At 46.2% G+C, this 19,521-nt stretch overlaps 1 protein-coding gene across 1 annotated transcript in view; it reads left to right on the forward strand.

Moving 5' to 3' along the window:
- Nucleotides 1–19,521, forward strand: part of LOC144175954 (cytochrome P450 4V2-like) — a 107,496-nt gene that overhangs the window by 67,660 nt on the left and 20,315 nt on the right. Inside the window, exons 7-9 of the mRNA XM_077705023.1 lie at nucleotides 1,967–2,119; nucleotides 5,697–5,870; nucleotides 16,371–16,437. Coding sequence (XP_077561149.1) covers nucleotides 1,967–2,119; nucleotides 5,697–5,870; nucleotides 16,371–16,437 — 394 coding nt within the window. The remainder of the gene's footprint in view (nucleotides 1–1,966; nucleotides 2,120–5,696; nucleotides 5,871–16,370; nucleotides 16,438–19,521) is intronic.

A 19,521-nucleotide genomic window follows, 5' to 3' on the forward strand; every position in this document is an offset into this window, starting at 1 on the left:
GTGTGACAAGTGAGTCGGCCGACGCTCGCAAGCACAGACGCCCCTCCGATTTCTGGATGATGCAGACTGTTGGCCGACGGTCGGTTGACGGTCGGTGTCGGCACGCTGTGACATGGCCGCCCACAGCTCGCCAGCACAGTGTCGGGCCGCGCCTTATGGAAGTTGTAAGCGCAGTGAACCTCATGTTGAATTTCAATGGCAGATCTGGAGCACTTTCGGAGCAAAGTTTCTGCTTCGTGTGGAGTAGCCACGTTCCAATGGCTGATTGGGAGCTACCAAATTCTGTTCCAATGGAAGATCGAGAGCGTCGTCGCAGCCGAGATCGGTCCGTGGAGCAAGAAAAGTTGGTCCCCCTAAATTGGCGAAGTCGGCTGGAACTTGCGGCGAGCCTTCTCTTCTCTCGTGACGCCGTCGCCGCCTTCCCCTCTTTCACTCCCCTTTTGTAATCGCCATGGCGCCCGCTCCGGCAAATACGCGCAACGGCCACGGTCACAACAGGAAAATAGATACTGCACGCCGTGTCGCGTTCATGCTTGCTGCTTAAAGGAGCCATGAAGAGAAAACACAAGTTTGGTTCATTCAAAAGATTGCCTCGTTAGAATTAGAATCATGCTGACACCACTTTTAACGTCAACTTCGCTCAAATAGGCTACATAATTAGGAAAAAAGGGAAATGGCCATGCGACCCACTAGCACATTTCCCGCAACAAAACCTATGTCATACCAGACAGCTCAGCGATTGGCTCAGGGCGGCGAAAGCAAATGCAAATTAGGCAGAGCTTATAAGCTTGCCCAACGAGCTATTTGGTCTTACATTTAGGGCACAATCTTTTTAAACCCTAAGAATGGTGGAACAAACAGTGCAAGCTAGGAAAGCACAGGTAAACATGGAAGTACCGATGCGTATTGCTGTTAGTCCTCCGTGCACTATGCTTGGTTTAGCTGCACAGGACTGCGGGGCTTTGGGGTTGTTTCAGACGACACAGGCCGATTGACGCAAGGGACGATGTCTTACGTGACTATTTTTCGAGCGAGCACCATGTTTCATGAAACGGTTGTCTCCATGAACAAAACAAGCCAGGTAAAAATACGTTCACAAACAAACCTAAGGCAGAAAACGGCTTGCCACGGTGTAGTGGCGCCATCTACGTTCACTAACGGTAAACACAGCCCTGAGATGTCATTCCAGACCAAGAACACGCACTATTTAGCGGGAAAATCAAAATTTTAACTTACATTAATTAATTTCTCAGTGAATAAAGCATCGTTTGCATTCGGACAAGCGCTGGGGACACTATAAAAAACGAAATCTTTCGAATAACACAAACTTGTGTTTTGTCTTCATGGCTGCTTTAAAGAAAGCGAGTGTGACAGCTGAAACTCGGAATAAAGTGGCGAGGAGCCCAGCTCGATCGGTGACTGGGTAGGCATGGCTTATAAACGCGCCTTCGGCGTTATTTCTTTTTCTCGGCTGCCTGTGAAGAGGCAGACGAAACTTTTGTTACCGTGCGCCGTTGGACGCCGTCGAAGCTACTAAAGTACATTCATTCGCAAAAAAGCCGATGAAAGCACCTTAGTTGAGAACCGGCAAGAAGAAAACGCCTGCAGCGAAGCTGATGTTTTTGAAGGGGCTCGACGTAAAGGCTGCCGGGAAATTCCTGTTCCTGTCTTGCTTCGGAACTTGCCACAGAACTTGCCACGGAAGTTTCGTTTTTGAGCACCTGCTCTTCAAGGGAGCCGCATGCTCTGCGGCGGAGCTCGGCCAGCGCTCCCTATCTGCCACGGCAATTCAACATCAGTCCCTCGGCTTGCCGTAGAGAGCAACTTCAAAAGCTTGCCACTTGTGGCTGTAGGACGTTAAAATTTTGTAAGCTGCAGAGGCGGAACAAATGTCTTCCTAATAGAAAGAATGGGCATAATTTAAGCTGTACGTAAACGCTTGTAAGAGTGGGTGATATATTTGCAGATCCTGCAAAAAAGAATGGCCGACTACAAGAAGGGCATAAGAGATCCAATTTCGAGTAATGTATTTCTCGAAATCCTCCTGCGCATGTGTGTCGACGAGGGGACGTTGACCGAGATCGACGTCCGCGACGAGTGCATGGCAATGCTCATTGGGGTAAGTGACGCCGCCGGACAAACTTTCACGTCTCGAAACGTGTCTGGTTCACTGTGTAGGCGTCTGAGTGATACATCAGAGAAGTGACATAGTTACCACATTTTCTACATTAAATGCATGCTTTCGATAAATGTTAGACATGTCCAAACAAATTGTTCAAGGGGAGTATGAGTTGAGTAAATAAATTAGGAAAATTCTCCAGTGAGGTCGACGGAAGATTAGCTTCGGAGACTACGACGCCAGAAATTGCGTGCTCGGTAAACCATTCCGCGCCATTAGTGAAAAGTGGAACGGGTGTCATCATCATCATCATCGTCATAATTTATTCAACTCTTAAGGTTCCCATTGGGGCATTACATAAGACGGGGAGGGCTAGAATCGTCGTACTACATAGTGGTTCAAGAAGAAATGCAGTTCGATGCATGTACAGTTCATTAGAAAATTTATACAACAAAATCAATAAGAAAACGAAAAATCCCAAGGTGGAAAGTCTGACATGATTTGAAATCAAATGCTGAGGAGGATTAACAATCATTCTTTGAATTGAGCCGGATTGCGTTGACCGACAACAGAATCTGTCAGCTTGTTCCATTCATCAATGTCGTGTATACGTTGCCACTTCGGTGTGGAGGCATATCTGTGGGCCAAACCGGGAAGTGCCTAAACACTGGTTGTCAAAGCACCAGCGATCACTGAATGGGAATCACCATAGTCACTGGGCAAAACACTGCAGCACGCACGGCTATGTACCCGTTTTTTAAAGACACACGGAGTTGTCGAACCCAGCGATAAAACAACTAATTGAAACAACTAATTAAAATCGAGGCATACCCAATAAGAGACCTGCTGACCGCTGCATGAATATGTTCGGTTACATGACCGAGAATTCGCATGTATAAATGACACCGTTGTGTAGCCAAATCGGGAAAAAGATTGCGCTTCCCCAGACGTACCGGTGATTGTATTTCGTTTTGTTGTTTGTTGGTATGATTTAGTTCTACGTGGGTAGCTTGTGTATGTATAGAAGCTTGTCTTTTACTAAAAATAAATTAGTTGTGAGTGAAGCGCTGTCCTCTCAGTTTCTCGCTATTTTGTGCTGTGCTATTTCCCGCTGATCCTTAGTGATGAAGAAACAAATTGGTTAAAGTTGTATCCTTTTTTCATTCAATTATTTTATTTCACGCATTTGTATGGAGAAAACACTGGCGTAGAAAACATCGGGGCCCTCATCAAAGCTGCTAGTAGTGGGCCCCAACTATTCGTAAACCACAAACACCGACTCTGGTTATAGAACATAAACGAAATGTACACGATTCAATTAATATGTTATGCGTACCAAAAACGGTAAAAACCAGTTTGGTTCCAAAAATGTCTACATGATCTATGGCAATTACCAAGAATACAGTGACAGAAGCAGGCTGAAATATATACAGGGGATAACCCATAGATTACAGGAAGGGTTAAAGTTCATTTTCTCCGATATGCTTTCTTCGCGCAAAACAGAAGTTCTCAGAATTTTCTCCGCTTTGTGTTACAATGATGGCAAGGCTATTCTATATTGCTTTCTCATGTAGTTTATCGTGAACAGGTGAATTGTGAATTGGGAACAGGTGAAATGCTGAAGCTTTTGTTTGCTCTGTGCCCGGTTTTCCTTAGTGGGGCCATAAATAATTAATTTGGGCGAGGGTTGCTATTTTGTAGTGTTTCCTAGGTAATGGAGACGGATTTGTAGTCTGTCGCGCCTGACAAGGTCATAATACCTAGCTTTATAAATATGGGAGTAGGGTGCTCCATACGGATGAGAAAAAATGGTACTTCTGAAAGGTATTTTTAACAGCGGATAAACGATGAAAAGTGTGGCAATTTGAGCCAGTCCAAGCAGTGCAACCAAAACCGGGAGCTTGACAAATTCACTTCAGTGTCCCTTTAAGCGTTCGCACGGACCCTTATCAGCTGCCTACAGTGGACTTTGCCTTGTGTCCTCTGCGTCAAAATTCCAGGATATCCATCGTCCCCGAAAAAAAAAAAACAGTTCGAGATAAAAGGAGGTAAATAGATAGCACCTGTGGGAGTTATGTGCACGGTACGAAACTGTTTCCACTTAACCGATATTTCAAAATATCCGAGTTCGAGTTAAGGAGGGATTACTGTATTGCGTTCAATGGTAAGTTATTATCATACAGCCAGTATGCTCCGCTACTAAGTTTGCAGAGGATTCTATTTGCCTAATTTTCTTGCCTGAATTAGCAACACTGTGTCGTGAGCGTAGATTATTGTTTGCGCGTTACCACTACATAGTGGAAGATGGTTTATGTACAGTGAAAATAAAACAGGTCCCATTAGGGAGCCCTGTGGGACGTCGTGGGATACGGGAAGAAGCCGCATGCACCTTGCGTGAACCTGTGCACACTGCTGACAAGATTCTGTGTAGCTTCGAAAAAAGGTTGAGGGTCATGCTGACCATTGAAACCTTAGCGTTCGAGTTTTTTTATTACTAATTAGCGATCTAAGGAACCGAAAGCTTCCTTTATGTCCACGAAAACACCGAAAACAACTTCCTGTAATTGAGGCAGTTGTTAGTAATATTAGTACCACAAGTCACCGCTGTGCTAGTCGATTTGTTCGGGCGAAAACCGTGTTGGCATTTTGTTAACAGGTCACCTTTTTTAATACTCAATGTTTTGCTTTGCTAATAGTTTTTCAAAACACAAGTTAATTATAGAAGGTATAGAGATTGGTCGACAATCGCTTTGTCCGCAGGCTTCGATGTCTCTTTCAAAGTGTACCGCGTTAGCACGTGCCAGAACCGACGGCAGCCACCTTCGCGAAGTCGGCCTCTGTAGCGGGAACTGGCGAGGAGAAGAGCACGCGAGAGATCACGCCACGAACGCGGGGCAGAGTGTTCTCAAAGGCGCACGCGATGACGTCATAGCTAAGCGAGGCTTGGCTCCGTCTACGCGGCTGGGGGAAGGTCGTTCCGGGCTGCGCGCTCCGGAAAGGTTTTTTCTTGGTATTTTTTTTTTTGCGAATGCCAATGAACCAAGGTCAAGCTTAAAAAGCGCTGCTGTTATATACCTCGAGTGTAAAAGGGTCTTGCCATAGGTGGACCGGAACGAGGGCTTTTTGAGCCTGTTGAAGATCCAAAGAAGCCAATTTGGAGTAAGCGATGCCTAGGACGTTTACTTCGGGGTGAAGTAGCAGCATACCAATCCGGCAAATGGATTGCCACAGTGAAATAGTTTAGCTGCTTTCGAAGAATCGCCAACATTTTCCACAGGCTTTCAGTACTGGCCAGGTGCGTTCAAGTCGCGGAATAAAATAATGAACTTGCCAGGATCTGAAATGTCTGGGAGGAGCTAAAACCGCACGCGAATACGGGAATATCTACATTTGGATGAAGGTAATACACGCCAATGAGCAAGCGTTTCCCACGTTTCGCCTTTGCTTCGGATCTCCGCAGTTCCTATAGCCTGAACCTCGCGGTTTCGCTCCATGTTCAGTCGGCGCTTTTGCTAAGAGCCCGTATGGAATGACCCATGAAATGCTGGCCTTGAATCTAATCATTCGCCATTCACAGGGGTTTGACCCGACTGCCAGCAACATCGCGCACACCCTTTACCTGCTCGGCCTCCACCCAGAAGTTCAGGCTAATGTGCACGACGAAATCATCTTGGTCTGCGGAGAGGACTGGGACAAGCCATTAACGGCAGAGGAAGTCAAGGATCTCACGTACATGGAGTGCGCACTAAAGGTGAGCGACTGTGCCACTTCGAACGCTATTCCTGCTTTTGACCAGCCTCGAGAATAACATTTCATCTTTACCCGCCGCGGTGGCTCAGTGGCTAAGGCGTTGCGCTGCTGAGCACGAGGTGGCGGGTTCGATTCCCGGCCGCGGCGGCCGCTTTTCTGATGGAGGCGAAAAGCAAAAACGCCCGTGTGTACGAGATTTCGGCGCACGTTGAAGATCCCCAGGTGGTCAAAATTACTCCGGAGCCCTCCACTACGGCGCGCCTCATCGCCTGCGTTGCGTCGGCGCGTTAAACCCTACAATCAATCAACATATCATCTTCATTTATTTACATTGATTGGTACCTTCAGGACCGGCAGGTACTACAGAGAGGAGCGGTTCTCATACGTAAAACGATACTAAGAAGCCGCAGTTGATATGCAGCTATTACAGTGATGCGGCTCCTAATCATGCAATATTAGCTAATACCGTTTTTAAGCAATTCGTGATCACGGATGGTAGCAACAGATGCGGGAAGGTGATTCCACTAGATGCTCGTGTGTGTTAGGAATGACGTGTAGCAGCCGTTTGTTCTGCATAATGGTGCTCCGACCTTGTGACGGTGGTCCATGCGAGGCGAAAGGTATTCTGGTGGTGCTATAAGTTCATTGTGTAAATGGAGATGGTGGTATATTTTGTGAGCGTACAGGTTCGCCTCTCGCGCATTCTGCTGAGCAACAACTGTGCAAGTTCATAGATTCACTTCCTCTCGCCGTTCTTTTGGACTGTGTACTACATAAAAATGCAGCCCCCGTGAAATATTCGGCTCCGCTAGCAGAGAAATCAACTTGCAGTGTTGCGGAATGATTGCCCTGAATTTGTACAAATTAAATTGCGGAGAGTTACAGTTCAAGGACAGAGACCATAGCGCTCGGGACGGGACGAATAAAGGCATTGCACACGCAGCGATGTGTATGAGTGTGGCATTTTCATGCCGTCCTGAGCATTGCTTTGCTTCCTTGATATTAACCAACCAGGATCTACACTACCCTCGCGATCAATAAACTCCATTTATCTTATTCTTCATCGTAGAATCTTCCTGTTAATCACTGCACATTCTTACTGACTAAAACTATATAAGGCTGACCTCACAGACCGTCGACAACTGCGAAAATGTGAAAACGCGCCACCAAACGCAAAGCATGATATCAGCTTCGTCACATATATCGTGCAGAACAACCATCTTTTTAATTATCCAAAGGGCAATGTTCTTGCAATGTTCTTGCTACTCAGTATAGTGTATGCGGGCAATGTTCTCGCTACTCAGTATAGTGCATGCACAGCTAGCGTATTGCTTTGATGGCTTGCTTTTGGTGGGCGAAAGAGGGAGTTGCAGGTGCATTGCTGTCTCCTTGTTCCGCTCAGTTGCACAGGTTATAGCGAGATGTATTGCTGTCCGTTTTTCAAATCATAACGCCAGTGCGATTATTCTGCTGGAGCTAGCTCAAAGGTATGTCGCCATTATATCCCTTATATCAACGTGAACTCGAAATAATTAACATTGTGTAAAAATGTCACCAAACGAGCGCGATTGACAGGAGGATGCCATAACGTGTTTGTGTAAAGAGTTTTTGATTCACTACAGAAAAATCGGTTCCTCTGGCACAGTAAGGTCTTTTTTATTGTTGATAGCCCTGGCATTGCCTTAAAGGTACACTGAAGTGATTTGTAAATATTGTGAAATTGCTTGTGCAGATGTAGGTCTGTAGTGCCTAGGCCACGTTTCGACCACTGTCAGTGGGTTTACGCGAATGTATTTAGCAGAGAAATTCATTTGTAAGGTTTTTCTCAATCCTGCATTGTTGCCGATTTCGTGTGACGTTTCCTGTGTCGCGAACTCACGTGTATTGGCTAGAGCTACTGCCGATAACATAGGTCGGCCAAATCGCGCACAGAGCCGGCACAAGATTTGTATCCGAAACAATTTTGCGTTATTTTGTTAGTTTGTAGGATATAATATGTCTAGCCAAGCGTATGGAGTGAAAATAACTCCACAGTAGCGCTTATGGAATGCGTATGTTGGCTCACGACGCTTAAGAATTTCGCTCCAGTGGTGCTGTAAGCTGCATTGCGTGTACGACTAGTGCATTTGTAAAGAATTTAAAGCCAATTAAATGCAGAAGAGTCAGAGAAGTTAACCTAGGTAATAGAAAATATCGATCGAGCGAAGCTTTTATCGTAAAGCGTAAAGCCAATGCACGGAAGCACTTTTCGCGCAGTGTAAACTAGCAGACGGGTGTGCAGTGCGACCACACACTTGCGATGGTGTTACTTGCCTGGTGGACCGCAGTCGCTGGTGATCAGACATCTGTGAGGACTGCGGGAAAGCGTACTGCATAGGCGTTATTAAAGAAATGCTAAGATTAGCACCTCGGATTGCTCCAATCGAACAGGTAAACAGCAATGTACGACACGCGCGGTAACTCTAGTCTTATGTACATTTTATTGGCGTTCTTCATGTGTGTTCGAGTAGCTTATATGGGTGGGGCTCAGCGCTAGTATAACCACGCTGAGAGGGTTTAAATTCCCTTCTGGGGACTTCTTTCTGCGAATTGACCGACTGTCGGCCTTTCGTCAATACGTTTTTTACGACCCGGGGTGGACATAAGTGAGCTCCGTAGGCGCGGGACAAAAGCTTCCCAGTTGAGCATCTTCGATGGTGCGAGGGGGCTCAGCCACTGCGGCGGCCTCAGCTCGTTCTTCGTCACCTTGTGAAACGATACTGGCTCACTATACTCGGATACAAGTCAAGAAAAAAGGGGCGTCGCCCAATCCCCCACTTCCACTACCCCCTTCCAGCCAATAGTGTCGCTTTATCAAGGTGACGTCGTGGCCGACCGCCTTGCACCTGCAGGCAGCGCTCGGAGCCAAGCTTTCCTTAATGCGTCCGTGCCGAAAAGTAGTTCTTAAGGACGCCTTCACTTTGAGCGGAGATAGAAACCTTAGCTAAAATTCTGTATGTGCCCGTTTTAATGCAACGCGTGAAAGAACTTATCGTCAGCTGCAGTAGCGAGTTCCAATTATAATCCTGATGGTGAATTTCTGCTCTTCCGGGTTTTCCCTGAGCCGCTTGCTTCTGGCATCTTCTGGTTTTATGCATTGCCGGCCCCATTTCCCACCATGGATCCCGAAGAAGTCGCATCTGAATGTGCATTATCGTTGTCGACTGAGAATTGTGGTGAGTTGCCATCTACGCCACGCCGATGGTACAAGAAAAACAAAAGCGGCCGTGTCATCTGCAACTGCGGACGGGAGATGATCCGGAACGCGTAGGTTCGTTTGCGGCATCTTCACCCAGAGCGCAGCGTTGAAGAAACGGCCGCGACCGTGAGCGATCTTCTTGGAGTCAGCGTGAGCTTGGTGATGGACGTGAAGAAGGAGATGAAAAATAACGACGGAAATGTTGCGACGCCCTCCCGAAAGCGCCCGCGAAGCGCCGGAAAGAGACGACGCACAGAAGTGTACGACGACTTCACGAAGTGCGCATTGCGGTCGTCCGTGCATCGCTTTTTTTCGCAGCAATGAGATTCCAACAGTGAAGGCAATTGCTGCGGATTTCAACGCTAGCGGCGATGTTACTCCTTTCAAGCCATGGACTGTGCGCCGCCTGCTGAATGACATCGGGTTCAGGTATGAGAAGAGGGGCCGGAACTCGCTGCTGATCGAGCGGGACGACATTGTCGCGTGGCAGCAGAAGTACCTCTACGACGTCGCCAGGTACAGGATGGAAGGTCGAAAAATCTTCTACCTTGATGAAACCTGGGTGAATGCGGGACACACGCTATCGACTGTTTGGACGGACACGACGGTTGCTTCCCACCACGACGCCTTCATGCGTGGTCTGACGACAGGTTTGAAGCAGCCGTCAGGGAAAGGACAGCGCCTGATTGTAACGCACATAGGCAGCGAGGACGGCTTCGTCAGTGGTTGCCTGGATATCTTTCGGGGTACGAAGACCGGCGACTACCACGAGGAGATGGACGGCACCCGCTTTGAAAGGTGGTTTGGCGCCGTTTTGCCGCAACTGCCACAAGGTAGTGTAATTGTCATGGACAATGCCTCGTACCACTCGCGGCTGGAAGAAGCAGTGCCTACGACTTCTTCGCGCAAACAGGTCGTTCAGGACTGGCTGACGTCCAAAGGACTTGCTTGGGATGAAAAAAGGCTTAAAAAGGAGCTCCTCAGCCTTGTGGCCTCTGTAAAGACGCGGTACATCAAGTATCGTATTGACGGTGCAGCTGAAAGGGCAGGATGTATTGTGCTTAGGCTCCCACCCTACCATTGTGAGCTCAATCCCATTGAGCTCATATGGGCGCAGATGAAACGAGGTGTCGCAGCCAGAAATGCCACATTTAAGCTGGCAGATGTAGAGGTGCTCCTGAGGGAAGAAGCTGCCAAGGTAACAGCTCAACACTGGGCAAATGCAGTTCAGCGTGTGATCAGCATTGAAACAAAGTTCAGGGGAGACGGTGGAGCAAGTGCGCGTGTTCAACCTATTATAATCCATCTGGATGAAGATGACATGGACTCTGACAGTGACCTATCTGGTATCGAGTCCTTTGAAGATGTGTAAGGCGGCCAGCTATTCGCCAGTGCCGCCTTTGCCCCTTTCAGTTAGTGTGGAGTGCGCAATTTAGCTTAAGTAGGTGTGTTTCCATAGCTGCAGGAGCAAGAAACTCCACCAGACAGCAGAGAAGACCAGACATGCTGTTTGTGTGCGTTATTAAGACTTATTTCTGGAGTTAACTGAGCAGCCTGTGTGTGCAGCGTAACTTGTTCATAGTTGATTGCTTTGATATGTAGCTATGAGAATCAGAAGATGCAATTGCAGTGTTTGGTTTTTATTTCATTTGCCATTGCTCAATGTTGTATGCTGTGTTGTAGAGTCAACAGGGATTTTCCAGTATGACAGTGAGGGTGACAAGTTATTTCAACAATCGATGCATGATCTCATTTGCTGTAGTGAACCGAGCGGTGTATTGTGTGGTGCTGGCTCAGGACTGGTTGCCTTGATATGTAGCTATGAGAATCAGAAAAGGCTGTTGCAGTGCTTGGTTTCTGGTTTCATTTGTTGCAAGTGTGGTGCAGGAATTAGGCCGAATAAATGCAGTCCTGACAAGACACTGCGTGGCAGACGTATCAATAAAAGAAAATTGTACATCTCGAGCTAGAGAAAACCCACACTGTTCCAAACTATTTTCTGGAAGCAGGGCCACGCTTGCACTATGCGATAGTTTTCGCTGCACAGGGAGGATGGCTATTCGCATGTATAGCATGAGGTGTGTGCAAGCAGAGTCAAGCGAGTTCGCAAATTCACTTCAAGCAGAATCATCTGCAGTGTGTGGCTCTAGGGCTCCTTGTGCGACACTATGTAAATGGCTATAAAGGCAAGTTTCACCTACAGGAAAAGACGCTAGCTCGAGTTTTCACCCCAAGTTTTTTTACATTTTTTGGACACTTATGTGTGTATTGGATGCAGAAACAAAGTTGCAAATTAAATGCCTACGTGAAAGCATGTAACTGAACATTGTGTGCCCGTGTGGCTGGTTGAGCCAAGTTGTCTTCTTGTAGAACATTGAGAACAAATAAATCTGCTTCAGTGTCTTATTGCTCGTTTCATTTGCTCTGCATAATTCAGCAATGCGTCTGTTTAGCTGTCTGAGCGAAATCTGACAGGATACAGCAGTGAGGACAAGAAAAGTTGCTTCGGTGTTTTATTTCTAATTTGATTCTGTTTAGCTATCTGCTGTCTTACGCAGGACGTAGGATAAATAGGTTTTATCTGTTGCCTACTCCACTGGATAAAATGCAGAAGCACAATGTTAAAAACAATCCCGAAAGCTTTGGGAAGGGGAAACAAGGTTGGTTTCAATCGATCCTCCCATGTATGGGAATAATTTCATGTAGTGCATATTTGGCGAGATTAGAAATTTACTCCTGAACATATGATCCGATTTTGGCTCTTGCGTAGCAAGAAAAGTATGATATGCATTGACCAGTTTCAGTGCAGCGATGTGTACCATATGTGTGCTTCCATGCATCAACTCAACCGACATGTCATCAATCAGTGCATATCACTACGTAACCCTCCAACAGACTTCATTGCCTGTGTTATGAAGTGGGCATCAATTCATGTTCTGTCATTGTGATTTACACTCCTAATATATGTGTAGACATTGCACGAGTTGAGTTGCGAACAGTGCTGTGGCAAGCAGCAGCTTTCTATTTGACTTGGAGCAGCGAGCTTCTCGCTCCAGCGGCCACGTGTGACGCAACAGTGAGAATGGGTGAAATGCTGAGCTGTTTTCCACCCTGAATGCTCTATTTCGAATTTAGAGCACGTGCATGCAGATGACCATTGCAGCAGCAGCTTCTTACTTAAGAGACAAACACAAGGCGAGCAGTGTCTATATAGCTTCAATAATGCACATCTCATGCAAGAATTTGATTTGGTGAACAATATGCATGCGCATGTGTAGAAAAAGCTGAAAGGTGGTTTATTTGATTTCAGTGCTGCGTTTCATGTCGTCACATGCATTGTTGCAGCTGGTCATACCGGTGAAATCTAGCTAATGCAATGTCACTATCGCGAACCACAGCTCATTCACAAAGCATAAACGGGACAATGAAATTGAACTTACAGTGGTAACACTCCTGTGGAATCTTAATTATCATAGACAATGCAAACTCAAAGCAGGTGCCTATTCGTATTTAATTCACAAAGGTTTTTGTCCGAAACAACAACTTAAGGCGCTCCAACAAAAAACAGGCGACAAAAACATACTTGTTGCAATTAACACATTTAACAATGGTATCTCAGCGTAACCGAGAAGCAAAATAGAAAAGGTGGCATATGAAATCCCATCACGCAGCTAAGCTACAGCTCGTACGCATTCACGGTCAAAAAGTGCGAAAATTCTACCTGTTGTATTTGGCAGCTTGATCACAATTTGGGCGAATACGCTTGCGCCCGACATGGACTTGGGACACACGGCTCGACATATATGCTCTAACGAAATGCAGCGCGCGACGTCGCGCGGCTTGCGTTTCGCCCCGTGCATACTGTCCATGGCGTTAATGTCGTGCGCTATGCACAATATTTACAACTTGCTGGCGTAATCTACGAGAAATAAACAAAGAGTTATCGCCCCCTGTCGCAGATACTGGTGCGATAACGTGGGTGGCACAGACACAGGAGGGACTAAACGGTAGAACGAGAACGGTAGAACGGCACTTCACGCTCAAGGGCAAACGCCCGTACAGGATGATGACGACCGCTTCGTATGATACAGCGTACACAGATTGCAGTAACTGCAGCGGCGGCTGCTTGCCGGCAACGCGAGCGCTCACAAAGCAGAAGAAAAAACACCGTAGCGATTGTCATTACCGAGCATGTTAAGAACACTGCACACAACACGCAAAGAAGGAATACGACTGCACGGCACTACAAATCGTCCTCAGAGAGCCCGACGACGCCGACGGTTTGACGCGAACAGCGGAGGCGGCCATTTTGGTAGAAGTCCGTAAGCGCGGAAGAACATGTTTTGTGATTTCTTCCGTGAGCGCGGCGTGGAGGCGGTCTACCGCGACGTCACGTTGATACGGCGACACAATTGGCTGGATGGGGGTCCTTTGATGAGGAAAAGCCGCATTTTTCTTGAGTTGTATCCGAGTATAGAAGCAGTACTAGGAGGTTTATTGTCCCTATATCTGCAGCAAACAACACGCGAAAAGCGGCTCATGGCGATTTTAAAAGTATCGCTAATGCGCGGTCAGAGACAACGTCTGGAGCAACGACCGTGTTCCAGAGAACCGAAACTGCTTTGAACAACTTTCTGAGAATAAACCACAAAGAACTGCATTACAACAGATATGTTGAGCTAACAGGATTAAATTATATTTTATAAAGAAAGATCAAATGCGTATACGCATGAACTTTAAGATCCTGGACATAGTCTAATTCCATCGCAAGACGAGTTCGCGTCATTTTGCGTCATTGCAGTTGTTGCTAAGGCCACTAAATTTTAGGGGTCTTAGTTGTTGCGGCCACCGCATAAGGCCCCTAAATTTTAGAGGTCTTAGTTGTTGCGGCCACCGCGAAGGTCGCAGGGCGTTTTGTCGTCTTTTAGGCTTCATAAACTCAATGATGCTTTAGCGACCGGATTAACTATTAAAGGTATCTTTATTGGAGGACGTCGTGCAATCTATACCTACAAAAAAAGAGCCCGATACACTGACTTAGCCAGAAAAAAAAAAACAGCTAGAACTAGAGACTAACTTCGGGAGAAAATTTCTATCACGGCGTAAGGGCTCGAGAAGGCGGGATTTTCGGAAATGCCAACCTTAACAGACGAAAAGGAGTAAGTTGTGTTTTCACAAATTTGTGTTTTTCTCTCTTAAGCTTGCAGATATCGGAGTCGTTTTCGATGATATCTGCAGCCCGTAATAATCGCCTCTGCCAGCTTCTGTTATTTTTTGTTCGTAATACTTTCTCTTGAGGGTCTTTAGCAGCGCACAAATGTTATTAGCTGCTATTTTATACAGGGAAAGTAACTTAATGCTGAAAAGCTGTTTTTGTGTTTCTCTTTTTTTTTTGTAGGGATTGTCTCGTATTCGCATGGCCGATAGTAGTGTATCGGTCCTGCAAATTGCTTTTTTACATTTTCGGGTTTTTTACATATTACATTTGACTCTTTCGACATGTTGAAGGTATACAATATTCATCAAAATGCAGGAACCGATACACTTGAACTTGGCAGTCACGGCGACAAACACCGACGGAAAAAATTCTGCCGTAAACCGTAACTAATCTGCGGCAACGAAAGTCGACAGGCGCTTAGTACCGTAACTAATCTGCGGCAAAGAAAGTCGACATGCGCTTAGTGGTGCGTCCGAGGTGTCGCCGCCACTTTCAAGTGAAGCATGCTGCTGACGAACGGTTCCTTTTGTAGCCAGACGCCGCAGCGCTGCCGATCACGTGCACCGCTTCCAGATACGCCCTCTTTCCGAAGCTGATCTTGGGTTCTTTCGAACGCTATTTGGCGCACGATACAGCTCCCTTGGAACGACGATCCGGGTGATCTGCAGCAATCTGCGGCAAAGAAAGTCGACATGCGCTTAGTGCTGCGTCCGAGGTGTAGCCCCCACTGCCAAGTTGCGGTGACACCTCGGGGCGATTGAAATGCAATTTTCACCCTGAGTGCAAGGAACGCACTTGATGTCCATGTTGTTCGTCGTCGAATACTGCTCAAGGTCAGCAACCTATTGAGTCAGAACAGAGTTTTCCGTCTTCAGTGCTTTGCTTTCGGCGACCAATGAAGCATTATAACTGCGCTGATCATCAACAAGCGAGTTCATGTGCTCAAGGCTTGACACCAACTCATCAACTTGCTTCTTTAGCTCAACGACATTAACACCGGAAGTTGGCATTTTTAACGTAAACCCTTTCCAAAGACAGCTTCCGCAGTTCGGTCAGCTTCAGTGTTGATAGCCTTTGTTGCACGTCTGCAAACATCCTTGCAAACTCCGCGTTCGTGGGAATAGCGCGCAGGCAACAAAAAAAAAAAAACAGTGGAAATGGCAGCAATGACAGCAAAAACAAAAAAAAAATCAAGAAACGCGATTTCCTCTTCCAATGAGAGACTAAGCTGCACAGACAATTTAGAAATTCAGGCGACTGCTTAAAGCGCTGTGACTGCAGCTAATGGAGCGCAGTGCCCGATGCTGGCTTGTTTATAGCTGTCATCTCTGAAGGCAGTGCCTCCAAGCGGTGGCTGGCGATGGCGAAGCAGCAGGATCCGGGGATCGCTTATCAGCATGGTGGAAGCTTACACGTGCCGACGATAAAGGCCTGTTGAAGGCCCCTGACGATCACAGGGCAGTCCGCAAGGGTACTGAAGAAAGAGCAGCCGGCAATTGTGGCTGCACAGACAGAAGAAATTCTGTCGACTGCTTGGAGTGCTGTCACGTCTGCCGCTGTAGGGTAATCACTATAAAGTGCATCAGAGATTCCAATAATGTACCCTACTAAGACAACAATAACGTTCTATTATATTACATTAAAAACTTCAAAACAGCAATTTTTATTGCAATTGTGCAGCGTGGGTAGATCAGGAATACAAATTACCAATCGCTTCAGATGTTTATATACATAGATATACGTCCGTAAAGATTGCTGAGGCGCAGCGAGGTAGCGATCGGGTTCGCCTTGTTGCGTTACAAGATTCTTCACATGTAGGTAATTTTTTACCACGGAGAACATTTGCGAATCCATACATTACACTCATTACACTGAATAATCTAAAAGTCGAGCAAATTTGACATATCTGCAAAGCGTCATTTTAAATTACACTACACAAATCATCTAGAGGCTTGGTAAATAAAATTTATCATATGGACGATACAAACGGGTTAAGGCTTAGGTGTTTACTAAGCATTCGGCTCCACTGTCTCCCTGTTTCGCAGGAATCTCTCAGACTGTATCCTCCGGCGCCAATTATAAGCCGTACACTGAAGACGGACATTGTAATCGGTAAGTCATTTCTTGTTGTTCATTTGCCAGCCGTGCCCATTTATAAGCATGATTTTCACGAAAAGGTGCGAAAAACAAGACAGGGACCTAAAACTCATGCACATAGCATGCTGATGGTCAACATGACATTTTTTACGTTGCGTACATGGAATAGACCGCCCTATTCATTTACTATTTGCACACTTATGGCATCGGCATGGATCCCATGTAGGCCTTCCAAAGTGAAGATATAAACTTGTGAGTAAGTAACCCAATACACTTTCGAAACAGCCGTAAGAGAATCTTCTGACAACAATAAATTTGCGCTGTGAGCCACTGAAAGCAATAATGTTGCAGGGAAATGGCTCTCAAAATGTAATTTATGGAGGGATTATGACCCGGGCCTCTACCACTTGAAATGGGATTTATTGGGTAAGTTTGTTGTGCAGTCCAGAGGCTAGGAGTAGTATAGCAGAAGGTGGGACCAGGTAGTGCGATAGAACCGGTCGCGCTTTATGCGATGGCGGTCCGGCTTCTACGTTCTGCTCCTCTGATGGTGACGACAATGCTATCGCTGGAACACACACACACGCGCACGCACGCACGCGCGCACACACACACACACACGCGCGCGCACACGCACGCAAACACGCACGCGCACACACACGGACACGCACGCGCACACACACACACACACACACACACACACACACACACACATATATATATATATATATATATATATATATATATATATATATAAGATAGAAATAAGAGTTGGCCGTCAACAAGACCTCGGAAAGCAAAGGGGAGGATGTAGTAGCTCAAGATAGAGAATTTGGAAAATAATTTGGAATTTGGACATTCTTTATCTTGAGCTACTACATCCTTCCCTTTGCTCTCCGAGGTCTTCTTGACTGCCAATTCTTATTTCTGTCTTATTTTCAACGAGCCCCTCATTTCCTATTCTGATTCGCTACATGCATAGCGAGGGCCTCTGTTCTGGCAGTCTTGGTGCCATAGGGAGCTTAAGAGGGTTCAACGCTGGTCTACCACTCTCGACATGTCGTAGACGCTCGAGTCACGGCCCGGGGGTTAAAAAGAAGGTCCCGTTCACCCCGAGTAGTCCGAGTGGCGCTGGCTACCACCCCCAAGCGCAGGAAACAAAAACACCTGAGCATAAATACCCCAGAAAGTGGAGGCTAAAGTAGCCCCGCCGGTAGCGTAGTGGTTATCGCACAATACCGATATTCTGGAGGTCGTGGGTTCGGATCCCACCTGGCGGGCATTTTTTCTCCACTTTCTTCTTTTCCAAATTCTTTATCGTGAGCTACTACATCCTCTTCTTTGCTTTCCGAGGTCTTCTTGACTGCCAATTCTTATTTCTGTCTTATTTTCAACAAGCCCCTCATTTCCTATTCTGATTCGCTATATATATATATATATATATATATATATATATATATATATATATATATATATATATATATATATATATATATATATATATATATATATATATATATATATATATATATATATATATATATATATATATATATATATATATGCATGTATGTATGGATACATAGCTACATATAGTGTAAACACTATTAATGTTCGTTTTCATGCGCCTCACTTATTTCAATGCTATACATAATCATCATCACATTTCACCTCTCTCAGCCATGCTTCATCTACTTCACGTATATAAGATTATTGTCATGGTAGATGATTGTGACATATTATTATTATCAAAGTATATGATTATAACGATTATCACCGTATAGCGTATATGATTATTATAGTAGGACATTCCCCACTTCCTCCACTTCCCCGCACGGGGCACCTTGAGTAATCTTGGTGGCGGTATAGTCGACAACGCGGACCCCGAGCCCCCACACTCACGCTGTAATCTACCGCGGCTAGGAGTTGTAAGGTGAAAGGCAGAAACCACGAACGGTGGCCGTCGGTGCCCAGGTCAAGCTCAGGCGGATGGGCTCCCTGTCTCTTTACCAGGAAGGGTGCTCCGGGACCTCTTTGACCATCAGGGCAAAGTAAAAAAAGAAAGTACCCACGTCCCCTGCTTTATACTATGACGCATAGTATTATCTAAACCCCTTCCTTCAAATGATCGGCCCTGAAAAGGGCCCGCACCGAAGCAATCTTTAAACCCCTACCCAACCTCGTTTTCAACAACCCTGAGAACTTTCCAAGCTTCCAAGTTATGCAGATTGTTGACAATGCCACCCCAATAACTTCGAAATCTGTGTTCTTGATCACAAAGTTCATTGAAGGTATAGTTAGAAAAACCTATGACGCAAAGATACTTCAATCTGGCGACATGCTTATTGAGGTCAGAACTAAGTAACAATCTGCTAACCTTCTAAAGCGAACAAGCATAGGTGACTTACAGATCACTGTAACACCTCACCGAACCCTCAACATCTGCCAAGGTGTCCTCTTGGAAACTGAACTCATAAATAAAACTGAAGATATTCTTGAGGGCTTGCGTGAGCAAGGAGTGACTGATGTTAGACGTAACACAATGAGGCGTGACGGAAATGAAATCAAAACCAAACATATGATGTTGACTTTTGACCGTAGTACGTCCCCAAATCTGCCAAAGCTGGGTTTCTCCACCGTCAAATAAGGGCGTACATCCCAATCCCGCGATGTCGCTTCAAATGGCAAAGGTACGGGCGGAGTAGCAACAACTGTGGAGGGCAAAACACATGTGCAAAATGCTCGAAGTACGACCACCAGACACATGAGTGTAATGCAACACAATTTCACTGTGCTAACTGTGAAAGATCCCACCCCGCGTACTTCCGTAATTGCAAAATATTCAAAAATGAGAAAGAAAACAAACCTCAAAGTGACCTACAAGCAGTCTTAGCCAGAAGCTCGGAAAAGACATTCGATGCTTACCTCAGGAAGTTACGCTGACGCTGCTCTCCGGGGGTGGGGCAGCGTCGGTTTCGGGGGCGACCCAGTTCAGCAACGCTCACCTGCTCCCACACCCGCCCCCCACTGGCCTGGCTTCAGCTGCACAAAATGGTGCACGACAGCCTGTGGATTCCACTGCGGCTGAGGTGCCAACGA

This window comes from Haemaphysalis longicornis, unplaced genomic scaffold, assembly GCF_048455015.1.
Source record: "Haemaphysalis longicornis isolate Haplotype H1 unplaced genomic scaffold, Haemaphysalis longicornis Haplotype H1 scaffold_3, whole genome shotgun sequence".
Classification (NCBI taxonomy): Eukaryota; Metazoa; Arthropoda; class Arachnida; order Ixodida; family Ixodidae; genus Haemaphysalis; species Haemaphysalis longicornis.